The sequence below is a fragment of the Entelurus aequoreus genome, linkage group LG14 (assembly GCF_033978785.1).
Source record: "Entelurus aequoreus isolate RoL-2023_Sb linkage group LG14, RoL_Eaeq_v1.1, whole genome shotgun sequence".
NCBI lineage: Eukaryota > Metazoa > Chordata > Actinopteri > Syngnathiformes > Syngnathidae > Entelurus > Entelurus aequoreus.
The window spans coordinates 40,927,178-40,952,048 of record NC_084744.1 but is presented as its reverse complement, the minus strand read 5'-3'; the positions used below and the strand labels follow the sequence as shown (position 1 = coordinate 40,952,048).

Below are 24,871 nucleotides of genomic sequence, written 5' to 3'. Positions count from 1 at the left end.
GTTAACAGACATACTACGATCATGTAGAAAAGAATATTACAGTGAATTATTGGACAGGAACAAAACTAACATGAGAGCCACATGGGGCATCCTTAATAGCATTATTAAAAATGGAACTAAGAGGGACTACCCCCAATACTTCTTAGACGGAAATAAAAAAAAATGACAACATAAAGGAAGTGGTTGAAAGCTTCAATAATTATTTTGTAAATATTGGACCAAAATTGGAAGAAAGGATTCCAGACCCTGTTTCAATTGAGGACTATAATGATACCATAGAGCGAAATCCCAACTCCATGTTCCTCAGTAATGTGACACAGGAGGAAATAGTTACAATCGTGAGAAAATGTAAATCTAAGACTTCAACTGATTGTAACGGAATTGATATGGAAACGATAAAAAAGGTTATAGAAGAGATCTCAGGACCATTAATGTATATGAGTAACCTATCATTTCAAACAGGTAAATTTCCAAACAAAATGGAAATAGCTAAAGTTGCACCAATTTATAAGACTGGAGACAAACATCAATTTACAAATTATAGACCTGTTTCTTTACTTCCACAATTTTCTAAAATCATTGAAAAACTGTTCAATAACAGATTAGAGAGTTTCATAAATAAAAATAGAATACTCGAAGAGAACCAATATGGATACAGAGCTGATGTTTCAACTTCAATGGCTTTAATTGAAATTACAGAAGAAATTACCAATGCAATAGATAGTAAAAAATGTGCAGCAGCAGTGTTCATGGATCTAACTAAAGCATTTGACACAATTAATCACAATATTTTAATCAAAAAACTAGAACGATATGGCATCAGAGGGTTAGTCTTAAACTGGATAACAAGTTATCTAACGAACAGGAAACACTACGTGAAGCTAGGCGAACACACGTCTACAACGTTAAATATATCCTGTGGTGTACCTCAGGGATCAATACTAGGACCTAAATTATTCAATCTCTATATAAATGACATTTGTAAAGTTACAAAAGATTTAAAGTTAGTACTATTTGCGGATGATACAACAGCGTTTTGTTCAGGACAGAACACACAGGAGATAATACAAATAATAACAGAAGAAATTAACAAATTAAAAAGATGGTTTGATAAAAACAGACTATCGTTGAATCTCAGTAAAACTAAAATAATGCTATTTGGTAACAGTAGAAGAGAAAGTCAAACACAAATACAAATAGACGGAAAAGTAATTGAAAGAGTAAATGAAACCAAATTTCTAGGTATAATGATTGATGATAAATTGAACTGGAAATCTCACGTAAAAAATATACAACATAAAGTAGCAAGAAACACGTCAATAATGAATAAAGCAAAACATGTTCTAGACAAGAAATCACTTCATATTCTCTACTGCTCACTAGTGTTACCATATCTGAGTTACTGTGTAGAAATATGGGGAAATAATTACAAAAGTACACTTCATTCATTAACTGTGTTACAAAAAAGATCAGTTAGAATAATACATAATGTTGGATATAGAGAACATACAAATCCTTTATTTATTGAGTCAAAGATACTGAAATTCCACGACATAGTGAATTTGCAAACAGCTAAAATTATACACAAAGCAAACTATAACCTGCTACCCAAGAATATACAACAATTCTTCTCAAAAAAAGAGGAGAAATATATTCTTAGAGAAAAATGTAATTTAAAACATTTGTACGCACGTACAACACTTAAGACCTTCAGCATATCAGTATGTGGAATTAAATTATGGAATGGATTAAGCAAAGCAATCAAACAATGTACTAATATGATCCACTTCAAGAAACTCTTCAAACTTAAAGTGTTTACAAAGTACAAAGAAGAAGAACCATGATAAACATTCTGAATTTACATTCATCCATTCTTTCACTCTCAAAATAATCTTACTTATCTCATCATATGAAATGTAACTTACGTCACCAATTATTATTTATCTATTTATTTTGATTGTGATTACTTATGGAGTACATTGTGAATAAATTGAGAGCAGGAAATGAACAAAAAAGTTTAGCAACTGTTATGTAAAAGAAAAGGTGTAGGATTAAATAAGCTCAGCTTCTTCCTACTCCTTTTCGAACATGTTGAAAAGAGAAACTGGAAATTGTGATGTATCATGTTGTATGCTTGCATGTTCGAAATAAACTCAAACTCAAACTCAAACTCAACAACAGTATCAATATTAGTTACAATTTCAACATAGCAGTGATTAAAAATCCCTCATTGACATTATCATTAGACATTTATAAAAAAAAAAAAAGCAACAACAATAGTGTCACAGTGGCTTACACTTGCATCGCATCTCATAAGCTGGACAACACACTGTGTCCAATATTTTCACAAAGATAAAATAAGTCATATTTTTGGTTCTTTTAATAGTTGAAACAAATTTACATAATTGCAATCAGTTGATAAAATATTGTCCTTTACAATTATAAAAGCGTTTTACAAAAATCTACTACTCTGCTTGCATGTCAGCAGACTGGGGTAGATCCTGCTGAAATCCTATGTATTGAATGAATAGAGAATCCTTTTGAATAGGGAAACAATCGTTGTTGAATTGGAAAAAAATTCATTTTGAATCGAATCGTGACCCCAAGAATCGATATTGAATCGAATCGTGGGACACCCAAAGATATATATATATATATATATATATATATATATATATATATATATATATATATATATATATATATATATATATATATATATATATATATATATATATGTATATGTATGTATGTATGTATGTATATATATATATATATATATATATATATATATATATATATATATATATATGTATGTATGTATGTATGTATGTATGTATGTATATATATATATATATATATATATATATATATATATATATATATGTATGTATGTATGTATGTATATATATATATATACATATATATATATACATACATATATACATATATATATATATATATATATATATATATATATATATATATATATATATATATATATATATATATATATACCTGTGTATATATATATATATATATATATATATATATATATATATATATATATATATATATATATATACACTAACGTTCAAAAGTTTGGGGTCACATTGAAATGTCCTTATTTTTGAAGGAAAAGCACTGTACTTTTCAATGAAGATAACTTTAAACTAGTCTTAACTTTAAAGAAATACACTCTATACATTGCTAATGTGGTAAATGACTATTCTAGCTGCAAATGTCTGGTTTTTGGTGCAATATCTACATAGGTGTATAGAGGCCCATTTCCAGCAACTATCACTCCAGTGTTCTAATGGTACATGGTGTTTGCTCATTGGCTCAAAAGGCTAATTGATGATTAGAAAACCCTTGTGCAATCATGTTCACACATCTGAAAACAGTTTAGCTCGTTACAGAAGCTACAAAACTGACCTTCCTTTGAGCAGATTGAGTTTCTGGAGCATCACATTTGTGGGGTCAATTAAACGCTCAAAATGGCCAGAAAAAGAAAACTTTCATCTGAAACTCGACAGTCTATTCTTGTTCTTAGAAATGAAGGCTATTCCACAAAATTGTTTGGGTGACCCCAAACTTTTGAACGGTAGTGTATATATATACGTGAAAAAATATGTACAAACAATGTCCGTTTGGGTTTCAAATAGGTCAACAACCAAGTACATTATGAACCAGAGGCGTCGTGATAAGTGGGTTCCACTGTACATTATACACAATCAGTTCTTGAGTGAATATTGTCCTACGTCAAATCAAGAATGCTATTCATTTATAAGATGACCAACGTAGGTCATAGGTCAATGAGTATGGCTATATTTCTGATCAGTGCTCTACTCTACCAGTTATGGATTTCAAACGTTCATAGATTTGTATCAATGAAGAACCTTTTAAAGGACACTTGACTGACTGCCCTTCTGTTGAAGTAACCTTCTGGCTGTACATGTTGTCTTTGGTTCCTGGTTAGAATATGCCAGCAAGGGATCTCTCTACGACTACCTGTCCTGTGCTGAGAGTGAAGAGATGGACATAAGCCACATTATGACCTGGGCTACAGAGATTGCCAGAGGTGAGACAGGACAGTCACATGACAATATCTAACACTGAATATGCATTACATCATTGACGGATGAGTGCATTTTTATTTTTTAATTTTTTATGAAGACCTTTGTTTGACATTTTGGAGGAAGCCTTTTTGACTCCATGATTGATACCTTGCTCTATATTTTTCCTTTAGGGATGCACTATTTGCACTCAGAGGCCCCAATTAAAGTGATCCACAGAGACCTGAAGTCAAGGAATGGTAAGAAAACTACTGCCTGCCTCCATAATACCTCAACTTTACACTAGTTAGTACCTCGGTTTTTCTACGTCCCACTTTTTGTCTTGTTTGATTTTCGTCATGACAATTGACATGAAAAGTTTGAACGATTGAACTTCTTTATTGTCTCTGCTTAGGTGAGACAATAAAACACAGTTTATCAGCACCTTAGGTAGCAGTGGCATTATTTAAACATAACAAGAGATAATAGCTCTAGAGCACATATTAAAAGTATGCACTATAAAAAGTAAGTGGTATAAACAGTAGTATATACAGTATATACTGTAAAAGTTATATCTATCACTTAGCCCTAGTTTGACTTGTCAGTTGGATAAAGAAAAAGAAGATGCTTAGTCACTACAATGCCGGACTCGCGCAAAGCCCTTCCCGTAAAAATTGACCATATATAGATAATCCGCTGACGTCGCTGTCAGGTTCAAACACTGATGACATCTATTAAACAGACAAGAAGCAAGGAATCATGCAGAGACAGAGTTCAATTTAGCTCAATGAGGAGAGACGTTTTGGCCTGTACTCTTAGTTACAGTTCCAACCTACGCTCTAAGGTAACAGTCCCACGTGCTCCTCTATTTATTTGGGAGGTCCCTGGTTACATCACTGAGGCTGCCTCTGAAGGAAGGGGGGTAATCTCAGCAGCCCCACTTAAACACAATATATGACTATTCATGAAATGCAAATGTGCTGACACTCGTGATATTGCCCTGTCTCTGCTTTGTCTGCGTCACGGCACTCGATGTTCGCCCTTGGCAGTCAGCAGGCCGGGTCTGGACACAAACACTGATACGAGACGATGTCCCTTTGCACAGATAGAAAAGTACAACTTCGGCACAATTGATAATAACTATAGCAACGGCCTTTAAGCATAAGAGTTGTGTGATTATTCTAACAGTCACAAAAGGTAAAAACATCACACCAGGGCCAAATTCCAAACAGCTTGTTTGGAAGAAGTAAATTGTTTTATAAATATCTCCGCAAAGCCTCCCCGGTTTAATTTCAACTTTTTTGGGACTTATGAAGATCCCAAATACACAACAGCAGGAACCAACATGTAAGAAAAGTTGGTTTTGCATAATAGGGGCCCTTTATAAGCTCATTCGTCTGCCAAATTGTTATCATTTCATATCGCATTTTGTCTGCACTGCGCAACAATGATGTGAAACTAAAATTATTCTTTATAAAATGGGCTTCAGATTAATATTTTTGGGTGTTTGGAACAGATTTATAATTTTTTATAGAATTTTTTTGATTTTTGTACGATTCGGTCTGTCTGTCCTTTTTGAACAGATTACCAATAAAAACCGACGTACTTCCAATGACATCCAATGTGGACTTAAAATGTCAAAAAGATGCTGAGTTATGATTGACACTGTCATTTAACAAAGTGTTTATTATTGTAGCTTGGAGTAGTTAAGAAATGCACGGCATCACACTGACAGGGATTTTTGCATTCGAGCAAAACACTGTTTTAATTTGATCTTATTGGATTCGTCTGGCGTTCTTATTTTTGGTGCATTTTTGGCCTAATTGTGCAGAAAAAATGTGATCTTATTTCAAAAGTTCATTTCAGACTTAAATTAGAGGCTCAGGAAGGTTTTGCATCATTTACCGAGTAAGCCTATTATATCTAACTTTTTGACAATTTTTCACATTTTATGAGATAGTGAAGTTTTTTTTTTTTTGGGGGGGGGGGGGAGTTTATTAGCTGTAAGTATTATAATCTGTTGGTGAACCCCAAGATGCAAAGATGTCAGGTGTAGCGCAGGAAAACATTACTTTAATGTCTAAAGGAAATGCAACGAAAAAAGGAACCAGGATAACAGGAGCCAGCAAACAGTATACCAGGAAACCAATCATCAAGCCCTGACTGGTGGCTGAGGCAGGCATAAATAGCAGCCAGCTGATTGACAACAAGTGTGGCCAGTCTGCCAATCAGCAGCAGGTGAGGGGAAACAGCGCTCAGGGAGACAAGCAGGAAATGGAACCAAAATAAGAGCGCTGACAGGAAATAAACACCAACCAAGGAAACCCAACCCGATGTGAATGTGACAGATCGTCACAGTAAGCTAAAAAATAATTAAGAAACTAAGACATACATTACTGAATTATTCTCCTTTGTGTGTAGTTAAGCTATAAAATATTTCACTTTTTTAATTAAACTTCTGAAGTTATTTTAAATAGATCTTATTTATTGAGATTGATGGATGTAAATGAACTGGAACTTTTAACACAGAGATAATGTGATTTGTCTTTCAGTTGTCATCACAGCAGACAAAGTCCTGAAGGTGGGTAGAGTTGTTTTTTTTCTCAAAATATGCAACTGTATTTTCTTGCTGAAATTTGCAGGCCTTAGGAGTGAGCATGAGTTCTGCTGCCTTAATGTATGTATAACAGAGGGCCACGTCACAGTTACAGTATGTTTGGCCGCTTCTAGTGAATACTATTATTACTCAATTGTTTTATGAATTTTATTAGTAGATTTCTTTTAAACTAAAATGTAAATAAAATATGGTAAGTTGCAATCATTTCACCTCAAAATGTAGTTTATTTTACTGTAAATGGAAAATCATTATTGCTGTTTTTATGGTAAAAAAAAAAAGGCAGCTCAGTTGCCGGAATTTTACTGTAAAAAGTACATTTGTTTTTTTTACAATTTTACAGTAACATTTTGGCACCTGAGCTGCCAGTTTTTTAGTTGTTTTTTTTTTACCGCAAATCAACAACTGTAGAGTTTTCGGTGTATCACTGTAAATGCCAAAACGGTACCACAGTTTATTACAGTAAAAAAGTTGTTTTCATTTAGAGAAAAATTCTGTTAAAACCACAGTAAATTTCACAATTTGACCATGAAATCTATTGCTACGTTTACATTGCACAATTTGATGGATAACTTGCTTTGAAATCATTATTAGTAGTATTTATTTCTATTTAAAAATGGTTTGAATGTTTGATAATATATTTTTGCATAATTAGACTATTTAAGTTAACATCATTTAACATCATCGGGGCGGTGTGGCGAAGTTGGTAGAGTGGCCGTGCCAGCAATCGGAGGGTTGCTGGTTACTGGGGTTCAATCCCCACCTTCTACCATCCTAGTCACGTCCGTTGTGTCCTCGGGCAAGACACTTCACCCTTGCTCCTGATGGCTGCTGGTTAGCGCCTTGCATGGCAGCTCCCGCCATCAGTGTGTGATTGGGTGAATGTGGAAATACTGTCAAAGCGCTTTGAGTACCTTGAAGGTAGAAAAGCGCTATACAAGTATAACCCATTTATCATTTATCATTATCATTTAATAATAATAATAATAATGGATTAGATTTTATATCGCGCTTTTCTATTATTAGATACTCAAAGCGCTCACAATGAAGTGGGAACCCATCATTCATTCACACCTAGTGGTGGTAAGCTACAATTGTAGGTAGACTGGGGTAGACTGACGGAAGTGAGGCTGCCAGTTTGCGCCTACAGCCCCTCCGACCACCACCTATCATTCATTCATCATTCATTCACCAGTGTGAGCGGCACCGGGGGCAAGGGTGAAGTGTCATGACCAAGGACACAACGGCAGCGATTTGGATGTCAAGAGGCGGGGAGCGAACCTGCAACCCTCAGGTTTCTGGCACGGCCGCTCTACCCACTACGCCATACCGCCCCTAACATTTGCGATTACATTGAGTACATTTATGTTTTTTCTCCCAAAATAGAAATAAATAATACATTTAATAAGAAAAGTTACAGTACTCTATTGATACATATTATTTTCCAGGCTTTCGAGGTTCAAATAAAATGAAGTGGGGGGGCCACATCTGGCCCCCAGCCCTTGTGATGTACAATAAGTGGACACATAAAGGGATCAAACCAGGGCCGCCCCCCGCCCTATAAACATTTTGCCTGAAGAAGTCAATTAATGAATGACAGGGCGCTTCATATTCAATTTTACTTAATTTTTACGTATTGTAAAATTCCACAGAAAATAGCATCTCTCTTAAGGCAAAGGGGCCGATTTTGAAAGGCATTGAAACATTTCTGTTTCAATTATGTTAAAAACATTTTTTGCACTAAAAAAAATAAATGATTGTACAATTTATTTCACATGAATTGGTTTTAGTACAAAACATGCTTCAAATGAAATTTTGATGTAAAAATTGTTTCACCTAAATAAAAAAGTGCGGAAAAAGATTGTAATGAGGAAGTGGGGCCCCAAATAAGATTTTGCTTAGGGCCTCAAACTAGCCATGGGTCAAACTGTTATGGTTTGATTACAAAGCAACCGTGTGGTTTATTTGTCAGAAAAATACAGACTCGGGGTGTCAAATTGACACGATTTAGATCTACTAAGATCCAAATACAATACCAGGTGCTAAACAGCGTGTACTATTAGTGGATGTGTTGTGTGTGATCTACTAACATTGCACGTGCAATCGAAAAGCCCACCGCCTTATTTAAATGAGGCTTTAGCGTGTACTATCGGGGGCTTTCACCAAGGAGAGACTCTCATTTACTGCACATTCATGTTGTCATACTCCTACCTGTCACCTTTTGCTATGTTTTGAAACAAGCAGCAGACATGTTCCACTTTTTATGGGCATTTCAGAAGCAGTCCTGCGGTGCATTTACAATGGAAACCACTTTTTTGTATTTGCACACTGAAGGTGCACTCATGGGAGAGGCTGTGGCACTAACTGCGAATGTGAAGAAGAATAGGCAAGAAAATGCACAGTGCAAAAAGTTTTTTTTACATAGTAGATACGTATAATAATATATCTTCTATAGGAAAAAAATGAATGTCATTCAAAAAAAACACATCAAACAGATTTGTTTTATTTCGCTTTTTAAGTCATCCAGCAGCTATAAAATTATATAAAATGATATGGTTAATAGACACAATGTCAAATGTTTTATTTTTGACAGTCCATATATGTTGACAAACGTACGTAGGATGTACAGTACAGGCCAAAAGTTTGGACATACCTTCTCATTCAATGCGTTTTCTTTATTTTCATGACTATTTTCATTGTAGATTGTCACATCAAAACTATGAATGAACACATGTGGAGTTATGTATTTAACAAAAAAAGGTGAAATAACTGAAAACATGTTTTATATTCTAGTTTCTTCAAAATAGCCACCCTTTGCTCTGATTACTGCTATGCACACTCTTGGCATTCTCTCCATGAGCTTCAAGAGGTAGTCACCTGAAATGGTTTTCACTCCACAGGTGTGCTTGAAGCTCATCAGGAGAATACCAAGAGTGTGCAAAGCAGTAATCGGAGTAAAGGGTGGCTATTTTGAAGAAACTAGAATATAAAACATGTTTTTAGTTATTTCACCTTTTTTTGTTAAATAAAAAACTCCACATGTGTTCATTTATAGTTTTGATGTGACAATCTACAATGTAAATAGTCATGGAAATGACTATTTACATTGTGCGGTTGGGAGAGTGGCCGAGAGTGACCTTCTACCAACCTGGTCACGTCCGTTGTGTCCTTGAGCAAGACACTTCACCCTTGCTCCTGATGGGTGCTGGTTAGCACCTTGCATGGCAGCTCCCGCCATCAGTGTGTGAATGTGTGTGTGAATGGGTGAATGTGGAAATAGTGTCAAAGCGCTTTGAGTGCCTTGAAGGTAGAAAAGCGCTATACAAGTATAACCCATTTATCATTTATCATAAATAAAGAAGACACATTGAATGTACTGTATGTAACTGTCAGTTTGCACATAATTTTCAGACGTTCTAAATAAAGACGCAAAATAACGTTTGCAGTTAAGTTTTGTCTAGATAAATCAAACTGTGTGCGCAGTATATTTATATTTGCATTTTCTCCTCCCAGTTGTGACGATCAGTATGTTTGTGCATATCCACGCAGACAGACACGCTAAATGGATTGCACTCCTTGTTCTGCTCAGTCATAGACACAATCCTCTCTGCACACCTTTAGTAGATCAGCTTTGCGTGTGCTATTAAGTTTGCACGTGTTTTAGTACATGCTAGCCTTTAGTAGATCAGGGGCCGTACTTATCAAGCTTCTTAGAATTACTCCTAAGAAGTCTGCTAAGAGTTGACTTAAGAGTAAATAAATTATTCGCTGAAAGCTGCACTTAAAAGTTAGTTATCAAGCGTCTTACTCACACTTTCAGCGAAGTGTAGGACTGAATCTAAGTGTCACACTCAGAGCTGAATTACGACATTACTATGTGCCGTAAACGGAATTTTAGGTGACGTCATTTTTGTGTCCATAGAAATGACCAATCACGGAAGGGAATCCGTTGTCTAAGAATAAAGAAATATCTTGGAAATATTTAAGTGGACAATTGGAGTGTATATTTTGACAATAAACTACAAAATAATACAAAACAAACTAGTCCCCGCCGGCACTCACGCTACCGCTCCCTCTCTTCTATCGCCCACACACTCACTGACGTCACTCACCTCACGGCCACACACATACGCTACTGTCATAACATTTTCTTTCCAATTCATTAATTAGGCAACTAATTTGAAACTGGTGTGGGTGGCTCTATATATACTAGCCCACTGCAGACACATGCAGAAATCAACAAGGAATCGAAAAGTATTAAATCTGTGACAAAAATAATATCCGCTCTGTCTAAACGATACCGTTTGATCAGCTGCTCGTCATCAAAAAAAAAAAAACATTGTTCCGTTCCCTGAACGTTCGCGCATGTCTCTCTCGCCTCAGTGCCATCCCCTGCTGGCAACTCCTAACCACTTAAGACACCTCTGAAGGTCTCTTAAATATCGTGGAGAGTAGGAGTGATTCTTAGACTTAAGAACGTTGATAAAAAGCTTTTATTCTTAAGTTTGAGAGTAGGACTACATTTCGCAAATTCTCAGGACTTAAGTGTAAAATGGCACTCTAAGAAGCTTGATAAGTACGGCCCCAGGTCCTCTGTAAGCAGCCCACTCATTAGCGTTATCCAAGCAGTGATAGCCAGTAAGTCTGTCAACTCTAGCACAGCTCTTAAGGCAAGTAAGGTCTTCGTCTTATATTCAGACACTGAACAACTTAGTGGTGCGCCGCGAATTCTGCCCGGCAACAAGCGGTGCAGCAAAAAGTATTTTCTGACTCATTTTTGTCTTTTTCCAGATCTGTGATTTTGGGGCCTCCAAGTTTCTGACCCACACGACTCACATGTCTCTAGTGGGTACCTTTCCATGGATGGCGCCCGAGGTCATCCAGAGTCTGCCCGTGTCTGAGACCTGTGACACCTTCTCCTACGCTGTGGTGAGTGGCGGCGACCACAGTTAGGGAAAGTCACATGATCTAAGTCATCTTCACACACAGCCATTTTCAAACACTTACTGTATGCAGCCTTGTTGTAGAGAAGAGCTGGGCAAATATTTGGACTCAGGGGCCACATTGAGAGAAAACAATGTGTCTAGGGGGGCCAATGTGTATGTGTGTATAAATGATATATACTGTAAAAATCTGCTGTACAGTATGTGTGTTTGGGTCCCTTTTTTCCAGGAACACTAATACCAAAAGTCACAATGTCCCATAGAGTTATTTAAAAGTCATGACAGACCACCTAAAAAAAACGGAATGGAATTTTATAGTTTTTTACTGAATGGGACACCCAAATTGTACAAACCCCGTTTCCATATGAGTTGGGAAATTGTGTTAGATGTAAATATAAATGGAATACAATGATTTGCAAATCCTTTTCAACCCATATTCAATTGAATGCACTACAAAGACAAGATATTTGATGTTCAAACTCATAAACTTAATTTTTTTTTTTGCAAATAATCATTAATTTAGAATTTCATGGCTGCAACACGTGTCAAAGTAGTTGGGAAAGGGCATGTTCACCACTGTGTTACATGGCCTTTCCTTTTAACAACACTCAGTAAACGTTTGGGAACTGAGGAGACACAATTTTTAAGCTTCTCACGTGGAATTCTTTCCCATTCTTGCTTGATGTACAGCTTAAGTTGTTCAACAGTCCGGGGGTCTCCGTTGTGGTATTTTAGGCTTCATAATGCACCACACATTTTCAATGGGAGACAGGTCTGGACTACAGGCAGGCCAGTCTAGTACCTGCACTCTTTTATTATGAAGCCACGTTGATGTAACACGTGGCTTGGCATTGTCTTGCTGAAATAAGCAGGGGCGTCCATGGTAACATTGCTTGGATGGCAACATATGTTGCTCCAAAACCTGTATTACCTTTCTGCATAAATGGTGCCTTCACAGATGTGTAAGTTACCCATGTCTTGGTTCTTTTCCTCTTTGGTCCGGAGGACACGACGTCCACAGTTTCCAAAAAAAATTTAAAATGTGGACTCGTCAGACCACAGAACACTTTTCCACTTTGTATCAGTCCATCTTAGATGACCCAGTGAAGCCGACTGCGTTTCTGGGTGTTGTTGATAAACGGTTTTCGCCTTGCATAGGAGAGTTTTAACTTGCACTTACAGATGTAGCGACCAACTGTAGTTACTGACAGTGGGTTTCTGAAGTGTTCCTGAGCCCATGTGGTGATATCCTTTACACACTGATGTCGCTTGTTGATGCATTACAGCCTGAGGGATCGAAGATCACGGACTTAGCTGCTTACATGCAGTGATTTCTCCAGATTCTCTGAACTCTTTGATGATATTACGGACCGTAGATGGTGAAATCCCTAAATTCCTTGCAATAGCTGGTTGAGAAAGGTTTTTCTTAAACTGTTCAACAATTTGCTCACGCATTTGTTGACAAAGTGGTGACCTTAGCCCCATCCTTGTTTGTGAATGACTGAGCATTTCATGGAATCTACTTTTATACCCAATCATGGCACCCACCTGTTCCCAATTTGCCTGTTCACCTGTGGGATGTTCCAAATAAGTGTTTGATGAGCATTCCTCAACTTTATCAGTATTTATTGCCACCTTTCCCAACTTCTTTGTCATGTGTTGCTGGCATCAAATTCTAAAGTTAATGATTATTTGCAAAAAAAAAATGTTTATCAGTTTGAACTTCAAATATATTGTCTTTGTAGCATATTCAACTGAATATGGGTTGAAAATGATTTGCAAATCATTGTATTCCGTTTATATATTTACATCTAACACAATTTCCCAACTCATATGGAAACGGGGTTTGTACTTGAAAATAAAGAAAGTGGGATTTACAATATTAACTATGAACAATAAAACACTGATGTGATGAACATGATGTGTTGTTGTTGAGTGTCGGTGTTGTCTAGAGCTCTGCAGAGTAACCGTGTAATACTCTTCCATTACATTAGGTGGCAGCCGTTAGCTAATTGCTTTGTAGATGTCGGAAACAGCGGGAGGCAGTGTCCAGGTAAAAAGGTGTCTAATTCTTAAACCAAAAGTAAACAAAAGGTGAGTGCCCCTAAGAAAAGGGATTTAAGCTTAGGGAAGGCTATGCAGAACAAAACTAAAACTGAACTGGCTACAAAGTAAACAAAAACAGAATGCTGGATGACAGCAAAGACGGCGTCCACAAAGTACATCCGAACATGACATGACAATCAACAATGTCCCCACAGAGAAGGATAAAAACAACTGAAATATTCTTGATTGCTAAAACAAAGTAGATGCCGGAAATATCGCTCAAAGGAAGACATGAAACTGCTACAGGAAAACACCAAAAAAAGAGGAAAAGCCACCAAAATAGGAGTGCAAGACAAGAACTAAAACACTACACAGGAAAACAGCAAAAAACTCAAAATAAGTCAGGGGGTGATGTGACAGGTGGTGACAGTACACCTACTTTGAGACAAGAGCTATATTGATGCATGCTTGGTTATAGTTTAAAGTCATATCCAACAATTGCGACAACGACTTTTTACTGTCAACAGAGTTTCGTTTTTTAATGATTTCTGCTGGTGGTGTGCCTTCGTTTTTTGCGTTGAAAAAATGCGCCTTGGCTCCAAAACATTTGAAAAACACTGTTTTAGTGAATGGGACACCCACAATGTACATAAAAATAAAGAAAGTGGGATTTACAATATTAACTATGAGCAATAAAACGCTGAATATTAATAACGTATGAACATCTTTTACTTCTCAGACCAGCTCCTCCATAGTTGTGTATCTTTTACAATCAAGCTAAACACAACAAAATTGTAACAAAGAGCAAAATATGAATGCAAAGTGTAATAAACACCTAGAATATGATATATTATCACTTTTATGCAGAAATTTGTTGTAAAAAAATGTGCTTCCGCATCTGTTCCTGGCTCATGTGTTTGGGACTGGCTGCTCTGCTTTGTTCCTGGTCTGAGCTGCTGTGACCTAGATTACCCTAATAACTCCTGTAACACCCAAAAGTGCAGATTTCAACCATTGAAATACTTTCTATAGTTCAAGACGTACGCTCATTTAAAAACATCACTGCACATCATAATGGCAAATACACTTTTGATGTTAAAGGTCTAAAAAAATGATGTAGAACGTCAGGCGGGCCGGATTGAAAATCTTAATGGGCCACATGTGGTCCGCGGGCCCTATTTTGCCCAGGTCTGGTGTAGAGACATGTGCAAACTCGTTGTAAATTGTTCTAATACACGTATAATCTGATCAATTAGTATTATATACATTGCTGACATGTTGGAGGGAAACAATGCATACTAAATACGATGGCTTAATTATACCTGTGACACTAACTAGGTTTTTAACCTTTTTCATGTTGCTTTTAAGATTTCGGCAGCCCAAAATGTTCTTCTCTACAAGGACACTTGATGCATTCATGACTAAAAAGCATTTATGTATTTCCAACATCAGCTGCAATGTTGACCTTTGTAGAAGTGCTCCATCTTTGTAACACCTTGTCTCTTCTTCAAAATACTGCGCTTGCTATCTCTATTGAGTGCGGAAAATATGTTTGGTTTTAAAGTGGGTCTTCGCTTTATTTAATATTCTAATGGTGTCATCAGTTCCATTAAAACAATGTTTCTTTACATTGGTTTGACATTACTTACCGCAGGGGGCCATTTGCGGCCCGCAGGTCATTTTTTAATGGCCCCACGGCCCCTTTTAAAATACGATTAAAAAAATTAAAAACATAAAAAGTGGTATGAAAGACCAAACAGGTGAAATGTAACAAGAAAATGTTGCAATGTTTACTCTAATAACACAAAGCTGCCATGCAGGCTGTTTCTTTCTTTAAAAAATAATAATGAATCAAAATCAATGTTAATATGAATTATTGACCTATCCAAGGCTCCAATTACGTCACATTAAATATTGCACTTTGAGATATTTTTTGGGGAAAATGTTGCATATTTTGTGTTTGCCATATAAAAAATTTTGCTTTTTTTTTTTTTAAATTTTTTTTTTAAAGAAGGGCCTAAAACGAACAAACAAAAAACATAAACAACAATGCAACGTATAATTGACGGATAGATCTGAAGTTGATCTCGAGATTATTGTGTTAAAAGTAAACAGTAAAAAAAATGCATAATTTATTTTTTAACACTTTAATGAGTAGGACCCTTTTGGTTCCCCAATAATTTTTGTGTAATTTGTTTTTAAGTGTCATTGCTCAAAAAATAATAATGAAAATCAATGGTGTTATGAGTTATTGACCTTTTTAAGGCTCCAAATATTATATAATCTGAAATATTCCTCTTAAAAATGTTATTGGGTGAAAATATTGCATATTTTGTGTTTTTTCCATAAAAAAACAGGGTTTTCTTTGACAAAAAGAGCATACGACTTAAATCTTTAAAAACGTTATATTGACAGGTAGACCTAATGTTGACCTAGAGATAATAATACTGAATAATGATACATTTTAAATAATAATACTGAATAATGACACATTTTAAATATTTTTTGGACCAAAACCCTTTGGGTTCCCCGGGATCAAGCCTGAGTGGAGGCCTTAATGTATATTTTTTATACATATATTGTATTGGTTTTTAAAATAAAAATATATCAAAATGGCCCCCGCTTGCTTTGATTTTTCAGTGTGCGGCCCTCAGTGGAAGAAGTTTGGACACCCCTGACTTACCGGTACCTAAGTATTGCACAGAAAGTCAAACATTGAAAATAACGTCTGGCTGTTGAAATGCAAATAAGTGTGTGAATACAGCATGTTTCTAGCATTTCTCCATCAGTAATTAATACTTTTTGTTAGTTTTTTTTGTTTAAATGTGTGTTTTATTGTGCTGTAATTCTGTCAGTAATTTAGATCTGCCCGTGTCACAGGTGCTGTGGGAAATGCTGACTCGTGAGGTACCATTTAAAGGACTGGAAGGCTTGCAAGTGGCTTGGCTCGTTGTGGAGAAAGACGAGGTATTTTAATGACACATTTGCCCGCAAACATGGAGACGGACGAGTCGAAACACGAGCCGATCGCTATTAATTTTCATTTGTCGTTGCGATCCACTTGCAGGCTTCCAGTTGTACATCACTGCAAGCCACAACTAGCATCATGCAAAGTGTTAATTAAACTGATCCATTATTGTTCTCTATCTATAAAGGTAGCATCATTCACACAGCTCTTGCCTTGGACCTCATTAGATGGCACATGTATGTATCACATAAATGGAAACTATTGCTGACCTCGTCTTGATTGAAGTGAAGACTTCCCAGTGGGATACATTGTGTATTTGATGTCTCCCATAATCTAAAGTATCTGTGGCGTTTGGGTGAAGGGTGGGGTTCGTAGATGAGACAACAATCAAATTAACTTAATGAATGTCAGGTTTAAACACTGATGACATCTATTAAACAGACAAGAAGCAAGGAATCATGCAGAGACAGAGTTCAATTTAGCTCAATGAGGAGAGACGTTTTGGGCTGTACTGTAGTTACAGAACCAACCTACGCTCTAAAGTCCAGCCCATGTGCTCCTCTATTTATTTGGGAGGTCCCTGGTTACATCACTGAGGCTGCTGCTGAAGGAAGGGGGGTCATTTCAGCAGCCCCAGTTAGACACAATATATGATTATTCATGAAATGCACATGTGCTGACACTCGTGATATCGCCCTGTCTCCGCTTTGTCTGCGTCACGGCACTCGATGTTCGGCCTTGGCAGTCAGCAGGCCGATTCTGGACACAAACTCTGATACGAGACGATGTCCCTTTGCACAGATAGAAAAATGCAACTTCAGCACAATTGATAATAACTATAGCACCGGCCTTTAAGCATAAGAGTTGTGTGATAACTTACACATAATTATTCTAACAATGGACCATTACGCATGTGAGCAAAAAACATGAAAACTTCAGCATCTACTGTACGGAGTTTTTACAACAAGCTGCATTTAGACCAGGGCTGGACGATTGTGGCAAAAATAATAATCACGGTTATTTTGATTAATAATGAAATCATTATTAAAAAAAAGTTTTTTTTCATTGGAAAAAATTTGTATTTTGAACCACCAAAATTCTATTTTAAATTACCGTATTTTTCGGACAATAAGGCACACTTAAAATCCTTTAATTTTCTTAAAACTCGACAGTGCGCCTTATAACCCAGTGCGCCTAATGTATGGAATAATTTTGGTTGTGCTTACCGACCTCAAAACTATTTTATTTGGTACATACTGAAATGATAAGTGTGACCAGTAGATGGCAGTCACACATAAGAGATACGTGTAGACTGCAATATGATGGTAGTCACACATAAGAGATACATGTAGACTGCAATATGACTCAAGTAAACAACACCAACATTTTATATGTTCCAATGAAAATATAGAACATTACACACGGCGCTCAAAAATCTATCAAAATGTTTTAGTAGGACTTTGGTAAGCTATGAAGCCACACCGCTCGATGGATTGTACTGTGCTTCAACATAGGAGTATTATTATGGTGTGTGTATAAGGTAAGACATATTATCTGGTGTTTTGTTTCACAATATTATGCAAAACCAACTTTTCTTACTTTCTGGTACCTGCTGATCTGTATTTGGGATCTGCATAAGTCCTGAAAATGTGCGTGCTTCCGCCTTTGTAGTCCGTGCAGACACCGTAGTCGATAATCTTCTTCTTCTTCTCTATCTTCTTGTTATGTGACATTCATCCTCCACTGTTGCCATTTCTAATATAAAGTAGTGTAAAGTTCTTACTTATATCTTTCAGTAAACTCACCATGAAAGCACTAAAACGTGTAGTGAGTTTACATTATTCACCCAAGGAACTTTAGTTATTAGAGAGTTCCGGTCGGACGGTTTTTCACGGGACACATTTCGGGCGTTGTTGTTGCACTAGTGAGCCAGCGATGAGGAGATGCTGCTCTGTTATTGATTGAAGTAAAGTTTGAATGCTCCATCTTTTGACACTTCTTCCACTCTGTCCTTGACGCTACACCGCTACAACAAAGATGACGGGGAGAAGACGCTGTCCAAGTGGAGGCACGTAAATAAGACATGAAGCGACTGTCAGAGGCAGTATAATACCTATTTTAATTCATTATAACTGCTGTACTTTATTAGTACCAGTATACCGTACGACCCTAATCTCTACCATACGTGGAGGTATCCACAAATGTGGCAAATTCCAAGCGGTTCTTTGGAGAAACAACAGGTAGGAACTAAAGTGCAGGACTGTACGAATGAAATAAATAACCAAATGTAACAAGTGTGCTACTTTAAAATGACAATTTGGTCCAATAATATTTAAATAATAATTATGGTAAAACATAAAATCACTTCCATACTTGAATAAGAGTAACAGACCAAATAAATGTTACAAAAACCACATAACTTCCTGGCACTAAACAGGCAAAAAAGTGTTTACATTTTCACACGTTGCACTATTTTGTTACATTTTATTAAGCATTTCTTACGTATTCCTTATTTTTTTATGTAAAGAGCTTGTTGTCAAGGGTTAATTGTGATTTTAGACTTTTGTTTACATCGGTTGTTTGAGTGTTTTCCATGGTTGCGTTGACATTTCCTTTCCTCTCTGCCTTGATAGCTGAGGGGATTATAATCAGAGGAAGGTTTCATTTGAAATTGAAATCCATCCATCCATCCATCCATTTTCTACCGCTTGTCCTTTTCGGGGTCGCGGGGGTTGCTGGAGCCTATCCCAGCTGCATTCGGGCGGAAGGCGGGGTACACCCTGGACAAGTCGTTGAAATTGAAATGTTAACATTCAATATATTTTTCTCCTGGTTCATATTTTTTATAAGTCATGAAAAAAATATTACTATATGTTGATATCCACCAACATAAACAACTAATATCGTGATACAGTTTTCAACCTTATCGCCCAGCCCTTATGTGGGATACAAATGGGAGTGGCAACCATGGATGAGATTCCAAACTTCTGGTGGATGTGGTCCTTTTTTCACTACAAGCTCAGGAATTTGCATGCAGGTCACAAGGCCCATTAGTATATATTTTTTTTTCTGTTAGTATCTTTTTAGGATCATGGTGAAAAGCCAAAATGTAAATCAAAATTCAATTACTATCCATTAGGGATGTCCGATAAAGGCTTTTTGCCGATATCCGATATTCCGATATTGTCCAACTCTTAATTACCGATACGATACACACCAAGAAAAATTCCTGGTTTGTGAACCCGTTCTCAAACAATGGCAATAAAACTATTCTGATTCTTTCTGATTCTGATACAGTCGTGGAATTAACACATTATTATGCCTAATTTGGACAACCAGGTATGGTGAAGATAAGGTCCTTTTTAAAAAAATTAATAAAATAAGATAAATAAATTTAAAAACATTTCTTGAATAAAAAAGAAAGTAAAACAATATAAAAACAGTTACATAGAAACTAGTAATGAATGAAAATGAGTAAAATTGACTGTTAAAGGTTAGTACTATTAGTGGACCAGCAGCACGCACAATCATGTGTGCTTACGGACTGTATCCCTTGCAGACTGTATTGATATATATTGATATATAATGTAGGAACCAGAATATTAATAACAGAAAGAAACAACCCTTTTGTGTGAATGAGTGTAAATGGGGGAGGGAGTTTTTTTTGGGTTGGTGCACTAATTGTAAGTGTATCTTGTGTTTTTTATGTTGATTTAATAAAAAATTTAAAAAAACATACCGATAATAAAAAAACGATACCAATAATTTCCGATATTACATTTTAAAGTATTTATCGGCCGATAATATCGGCAGGCCGATATTATCGGACATCTCTACTATCCATCCATCCATCCATTATTCTACCGCTTATCCCTTTCGGGGTCGCGGGGGGTCGCTGGAGCCTATCTCAGCTGCATTCGGGCGGTAGGCGGGGTACACCCTGGACAAGTCGCCACCTCATTCGATTACTAGTCCAGCCTTAATCAAGACAGTCCCATTATGATGTGTTAAAGGCCTACTGAAACCCACTACTACCGACCACGCAGTCTGATAGTTTATATATCAATGATGAAATCTTAACATTGCAACACATGCCAATACGGCCGGGTTAACTTATAAAGTGCAATTTTAAATTTCCCGCTAAACTTCCGCTTGAAAACGTCTATGTATGATGACGTATGCGCGTGACGTCAATCATTGAAACGGGAAGTATGCGGACCCATTGAATCCTATACAAAAAAACTCTGTTTTCATCTCAAAATTCCACAGTATTCTGGACATCTGTGTTGGTGAATCTTTTGCAATTTGTTTAATGAACAATGGAGACTGCAAAGAAGAAAGTTGTAGGTGGGATCGGTGTATTAGCGGCGGATTACAGCAACACAACCAGGAGGACAGAGATGGATAGCAGACGCGCTAGCCGCCGAACTCACCTTAACTTCCTCCGTCTCGCCGACCGCATCTGTGATCAGGTGAAGTCCTTCGTCGCACCGTCGATCGCTGGAACGCAGGTGAGCACGGGTGTTGATGAGCAGATGAGGGCTGGCTGGCGTAGGTGGAGCGCTAATGTTTTTAGCATAGCTCTGTGAGGTCTGGTTGCTAAGTTAGCTTCAATGGCGTCGTTAGCAACAGCATTGTTAACCTTCGCCAGGCTGGAAAGCATTAACCGTGTAGTTACATGTCCATGGTTTAATAGTATTGTTGATCGTCTGTCTATTCTTCCAGTCAGGGATTTATTTATTTTGTTTCTATATGCAGTTAAGCACGATGCTATCACGTTAGCTCTCTAGCTAAAGTGTTTCACCGATGCATTGTCGAGATAAAAGTCACTGTGAATGTCCATTTCGCGTTCTCGACTCTCATTTTCAAGAGGATATAGTATCCGAGGTGGTTTAAAATACAAATCCGTGATCCACAATAGAAAAAGGAGAGAGTGTGGAATCCAATGAACCAGCTTGTACCTAAGTTACGGTCAGAGCGAAAAAAGATATTTGTCTTGCACTGCATTCTAGTCCTTCACTCTAACGTTCCTCATCCACAAATCTTTCATCCTCGCTCAAATTAATGGGGTAATCGTCGCTTTCTCGGTCCAAATCGCTCTAGCTGCTGGTGTAAACAATGGGGAAATGTGAGGAGACTGTCAACTGTTGACGTCACGCTACTTCCGGTACAGGCAAGGCTTTTTTTTATCAGCGACCAAAAGTTGCAACTTTATCGTCGATGTTCTCTACTAAATCCTTTCAGCAAAAATATGGCAATATCGCGAAATGATCAAGCATGACACATAGAATGGATCTGCTATCCCCGTTTAAATGAAAAAAATTCATTTCAGTAGGCCTTTAATGAGTGAGGGCATAACATGTTGTCCCATTGATTCTCAATTATTTGATGTCATGTCCCCTGTAGTGGACAGACATTTTTCCAGCCAAGTGTATGGAACAATCTGGTATTTGTAGTTATCTGAACATCTCACTCAGCTCTTGTATTGGATTATTTTAGGTATATTTCTAAAACCCAGGTGTACGTTTGTGTGTTCTAGAGGCTAACCATCCCCAGCGGCTGCCCTGCCAGCTTTGCAGAGCTGATGAGGGACTGCTGGAGGACAGATCCAAAAGTAAGTCGCGCGACTACTTCAACTGCCATCGTGGCCAACAACACCGGCCGCTAAAAGTTGGCTCTGTCAATTCAGGAGAGGCCGACGTTCAAGCAGATCCTGTCTACTTTGGAGTCCATGTGGAACGACAGCCAACTCTCCGAACAGTGCAACTCTTTCCTCCACAACAAGTCTGAATGGAGGTAAAGTAATGAGCCATTCTGCAGGCCAACTAAATGTATTTAGAAGTCAATATGCACTCTCAGCCTAAAGGAAATGTGCGACTGTTTGTAAAGAATGATGTGGAAATGTAGCTGACGGGGGTCGGGGAAATACAAAAAAGGAGTGGAGACGCTTCATATAGATCTTTAATGACTTGACTGATGGCGACATAAAGGCATAAAAACCTCGAAAGAATCCTCCATCTGGATATATTTCCTCTCTTTACCCATAAGGCCCTAAAAATAATCACCATCTTTTTCAAGTAGAAGTGTTTAATTGGGCTGTATGAGCAGCTGGAGGTTCAGTTGATGTTTAGCACAGCCTGAGTCTCAGCTGCTACTTTATTCTGCATCAGCCCCTCGACGGGGATGGCGCCGCGTGGCTTCTTCTTCTTCTCCTCCACCAGGCGTGTTGGCGCCGTCGTGTCCGCGCAGGTGAAACTAGAGACGGGTCACGTGTACAAAGTCAAGTCCTACAGGTGGCGGACGGTAGTCGACTCCACCAGGCCGTGTTTTGTAGTTTGCGCTCGTTTTTTAGTTTCCCCCCTCAGTGTTCGTCTCAAGTTTGGAGGTTTGCATTTAGGGTTTCAAGGCAAGAAAAAGTTGACCTTTCAAATGTTCAATATGTTCTGTAAAGAGAAGTCAGAACAGGGCAGGACAAGGTCCTGTTGAATGCGAGAGTTAAAAGTTATCAGAGAAGTTGAGCAAGTAAACTTGTACAATAACAGTTTTACCAATATAGTTGTGTTCATTATTTTATTGACAGGGGAGTATTTATTTATATATTTATTTTTGTTTAATTCATTCATTATTTCCTGTTTTTACAAACCATTTAAATGTATTTTTTAAATTAAATTAACTTCATGTATTCTATTACAGTTGTGCCTCGTTAATTGGTTCCGGACATGACTGTGATGAATTAAATTTTGCAAAGAGGAACCATGAATTAGATTAAGCTAGAGCATAAAATAAACAGTTTACAACCTTCTGAATAAGATTTTTGTATCATTATGAGAGCCCTCTAGACATAAAGTGAATTGTATTTATATAGCACTTTTCTCTAGTGACTCAAAGCGCTTTTACATAGTGAAACCCAATAGCTAAGTTACATTTAAACCAGTATGGGTGACACTGGGAGCAGGTGGGTAAAGTGTCTTGCCCAAGGACACAACGGCAACGACTAGGATGGCGGAAGCGGGCATCGAACCTGGAACACTCAAGTTGCTGGCACGGCCGCTTTACCAACCGAGCTTTACCGCCCCATGAAACATGCAGCCCGTTAAGATATTTAATTCAGCCCACCGGATGTTCTACATATTTTTTTTAGATCTTAAGTTAAGTTAAAGTTAAAGTACCAATGATTGTCACACACACACACTAGGTGTGGTGAAATTTGTCCTCTGCATTTGACCCATCCCCTTGATCACACCCTGGGAGGTGAGGGGAGCAGTGGGCAGCAGCGTAGCTTCAACAACAAAACTGTCTCCGCCATTTAGATGTGCAGTGATGTTTCTAAATGAGCGAAAGTCTTGCTATAAAAAGTATTTCAATGGTTGAAATCTGCACTTTTGGGTGTTATAGGAGTTATTACGGTAATCTACGTCACAGCAAATTTCTGCATAAAAGTTATAATATATCATATTGTAGGTGTTTATTACACTTTGCATTCATATTTTGCTGTTTTTTTACATTTTTGTTGTGTATTGCCTGATTGTAAAAGATACACAACTATAGAGGGGCTGGTCTGAGAAGTAAAATATGTTGTTAATATTCAGTGTTTTATTGTTCATAGTTAATATTGTTAATCCCACTTTCTTTATTTTCATGTACATTTTTGGGTGTCCCATTCACTAAAACAGTGTTTTTCAACCTTTTTTGAGCCAAGGCACATTTTTTGCGTTGAAAAAATGCGGAGGCACACCACCAGCAGAAATCATTAAAAAACGAAACTCTGTTGACAGTAAAAAGTCGTCGTCGCAATTGTTGGATATGACTTTAAACCATAACCAATCACTATAACTCTTGTCTCAAAGTAGGTGTACTGTCACCACCTGTCCCATCACACCCTGACTTATTTGGAGTTTTTTGCTGTTTTCCTGTGTGTAGTGTTTTAGTTCTTGTCTTGCGCTCCTATTTTGGTGGCTTTTTCCCTTTTTTTGGTATTTTCCTGTAGCAGTTTCATGTTTTCCTTTGAGCCATATTTCCCGCATCTACTTTGTTTTAGCAATCAAGAATATTTCAGTTGTTTTTATTATTCTTGGTGGGGACAGTGTTGATTGTCATGTCATGTACGGATGTACATTGTGGACGCCGTCTTTGCTCCACAGTAAGTCTTTGCTGTCGTCCAGCATTCTGTTTTTGTTTACTTTGTAGTCAGTTCAGTTTTAGTTTCGTTCTGCATAGCCTTCCCTAAGCTTTAATGCCTTTTCTT

At 37.3% G+C, this 24,871-nt stretch overlaps 1 protein-coding gene across 1 annotated transcript in view; it reads left to right on the top strand.

Moving 5' to 3' along the window:
- Nucleotides 1-24,871, top strand: part of LOC133664288 (mitogen-activated protein kinase kinase kinase 20-like) — a 77,344-nt gene that overhangs the window by 48,748 nt on the left and 3,725 nt on the right. The window contains exons 4-10 of the mRNA XM_062068798.1: nt 3,980-4,081; nt 4,250-4,315; nt 6,608-6,636; nt 11,461-11,598; nt 16,539-16,625; nt 22,166-22,240; nt 22,316-22,422. Of these exons, the coding sequence (XP_061924782.1) occupies nt 3,980-4,081; nt 4,250-4,315; nt 6,608-6,636; nt 11,461-11,598; nt 16,539-16,625; nt 22,166-22,240; nt 22,316-22,422 (604 nt within the window). The remainder of the gene's footprint in view (nt 1-3,979; nt 4,082-4,249; nt 4,316-6,607; nt 6,637-11,460; nt 11,599-16,538; nt 16,626-22,165; nt 22,241-22,315; nt 22,423-24,871) is intronic.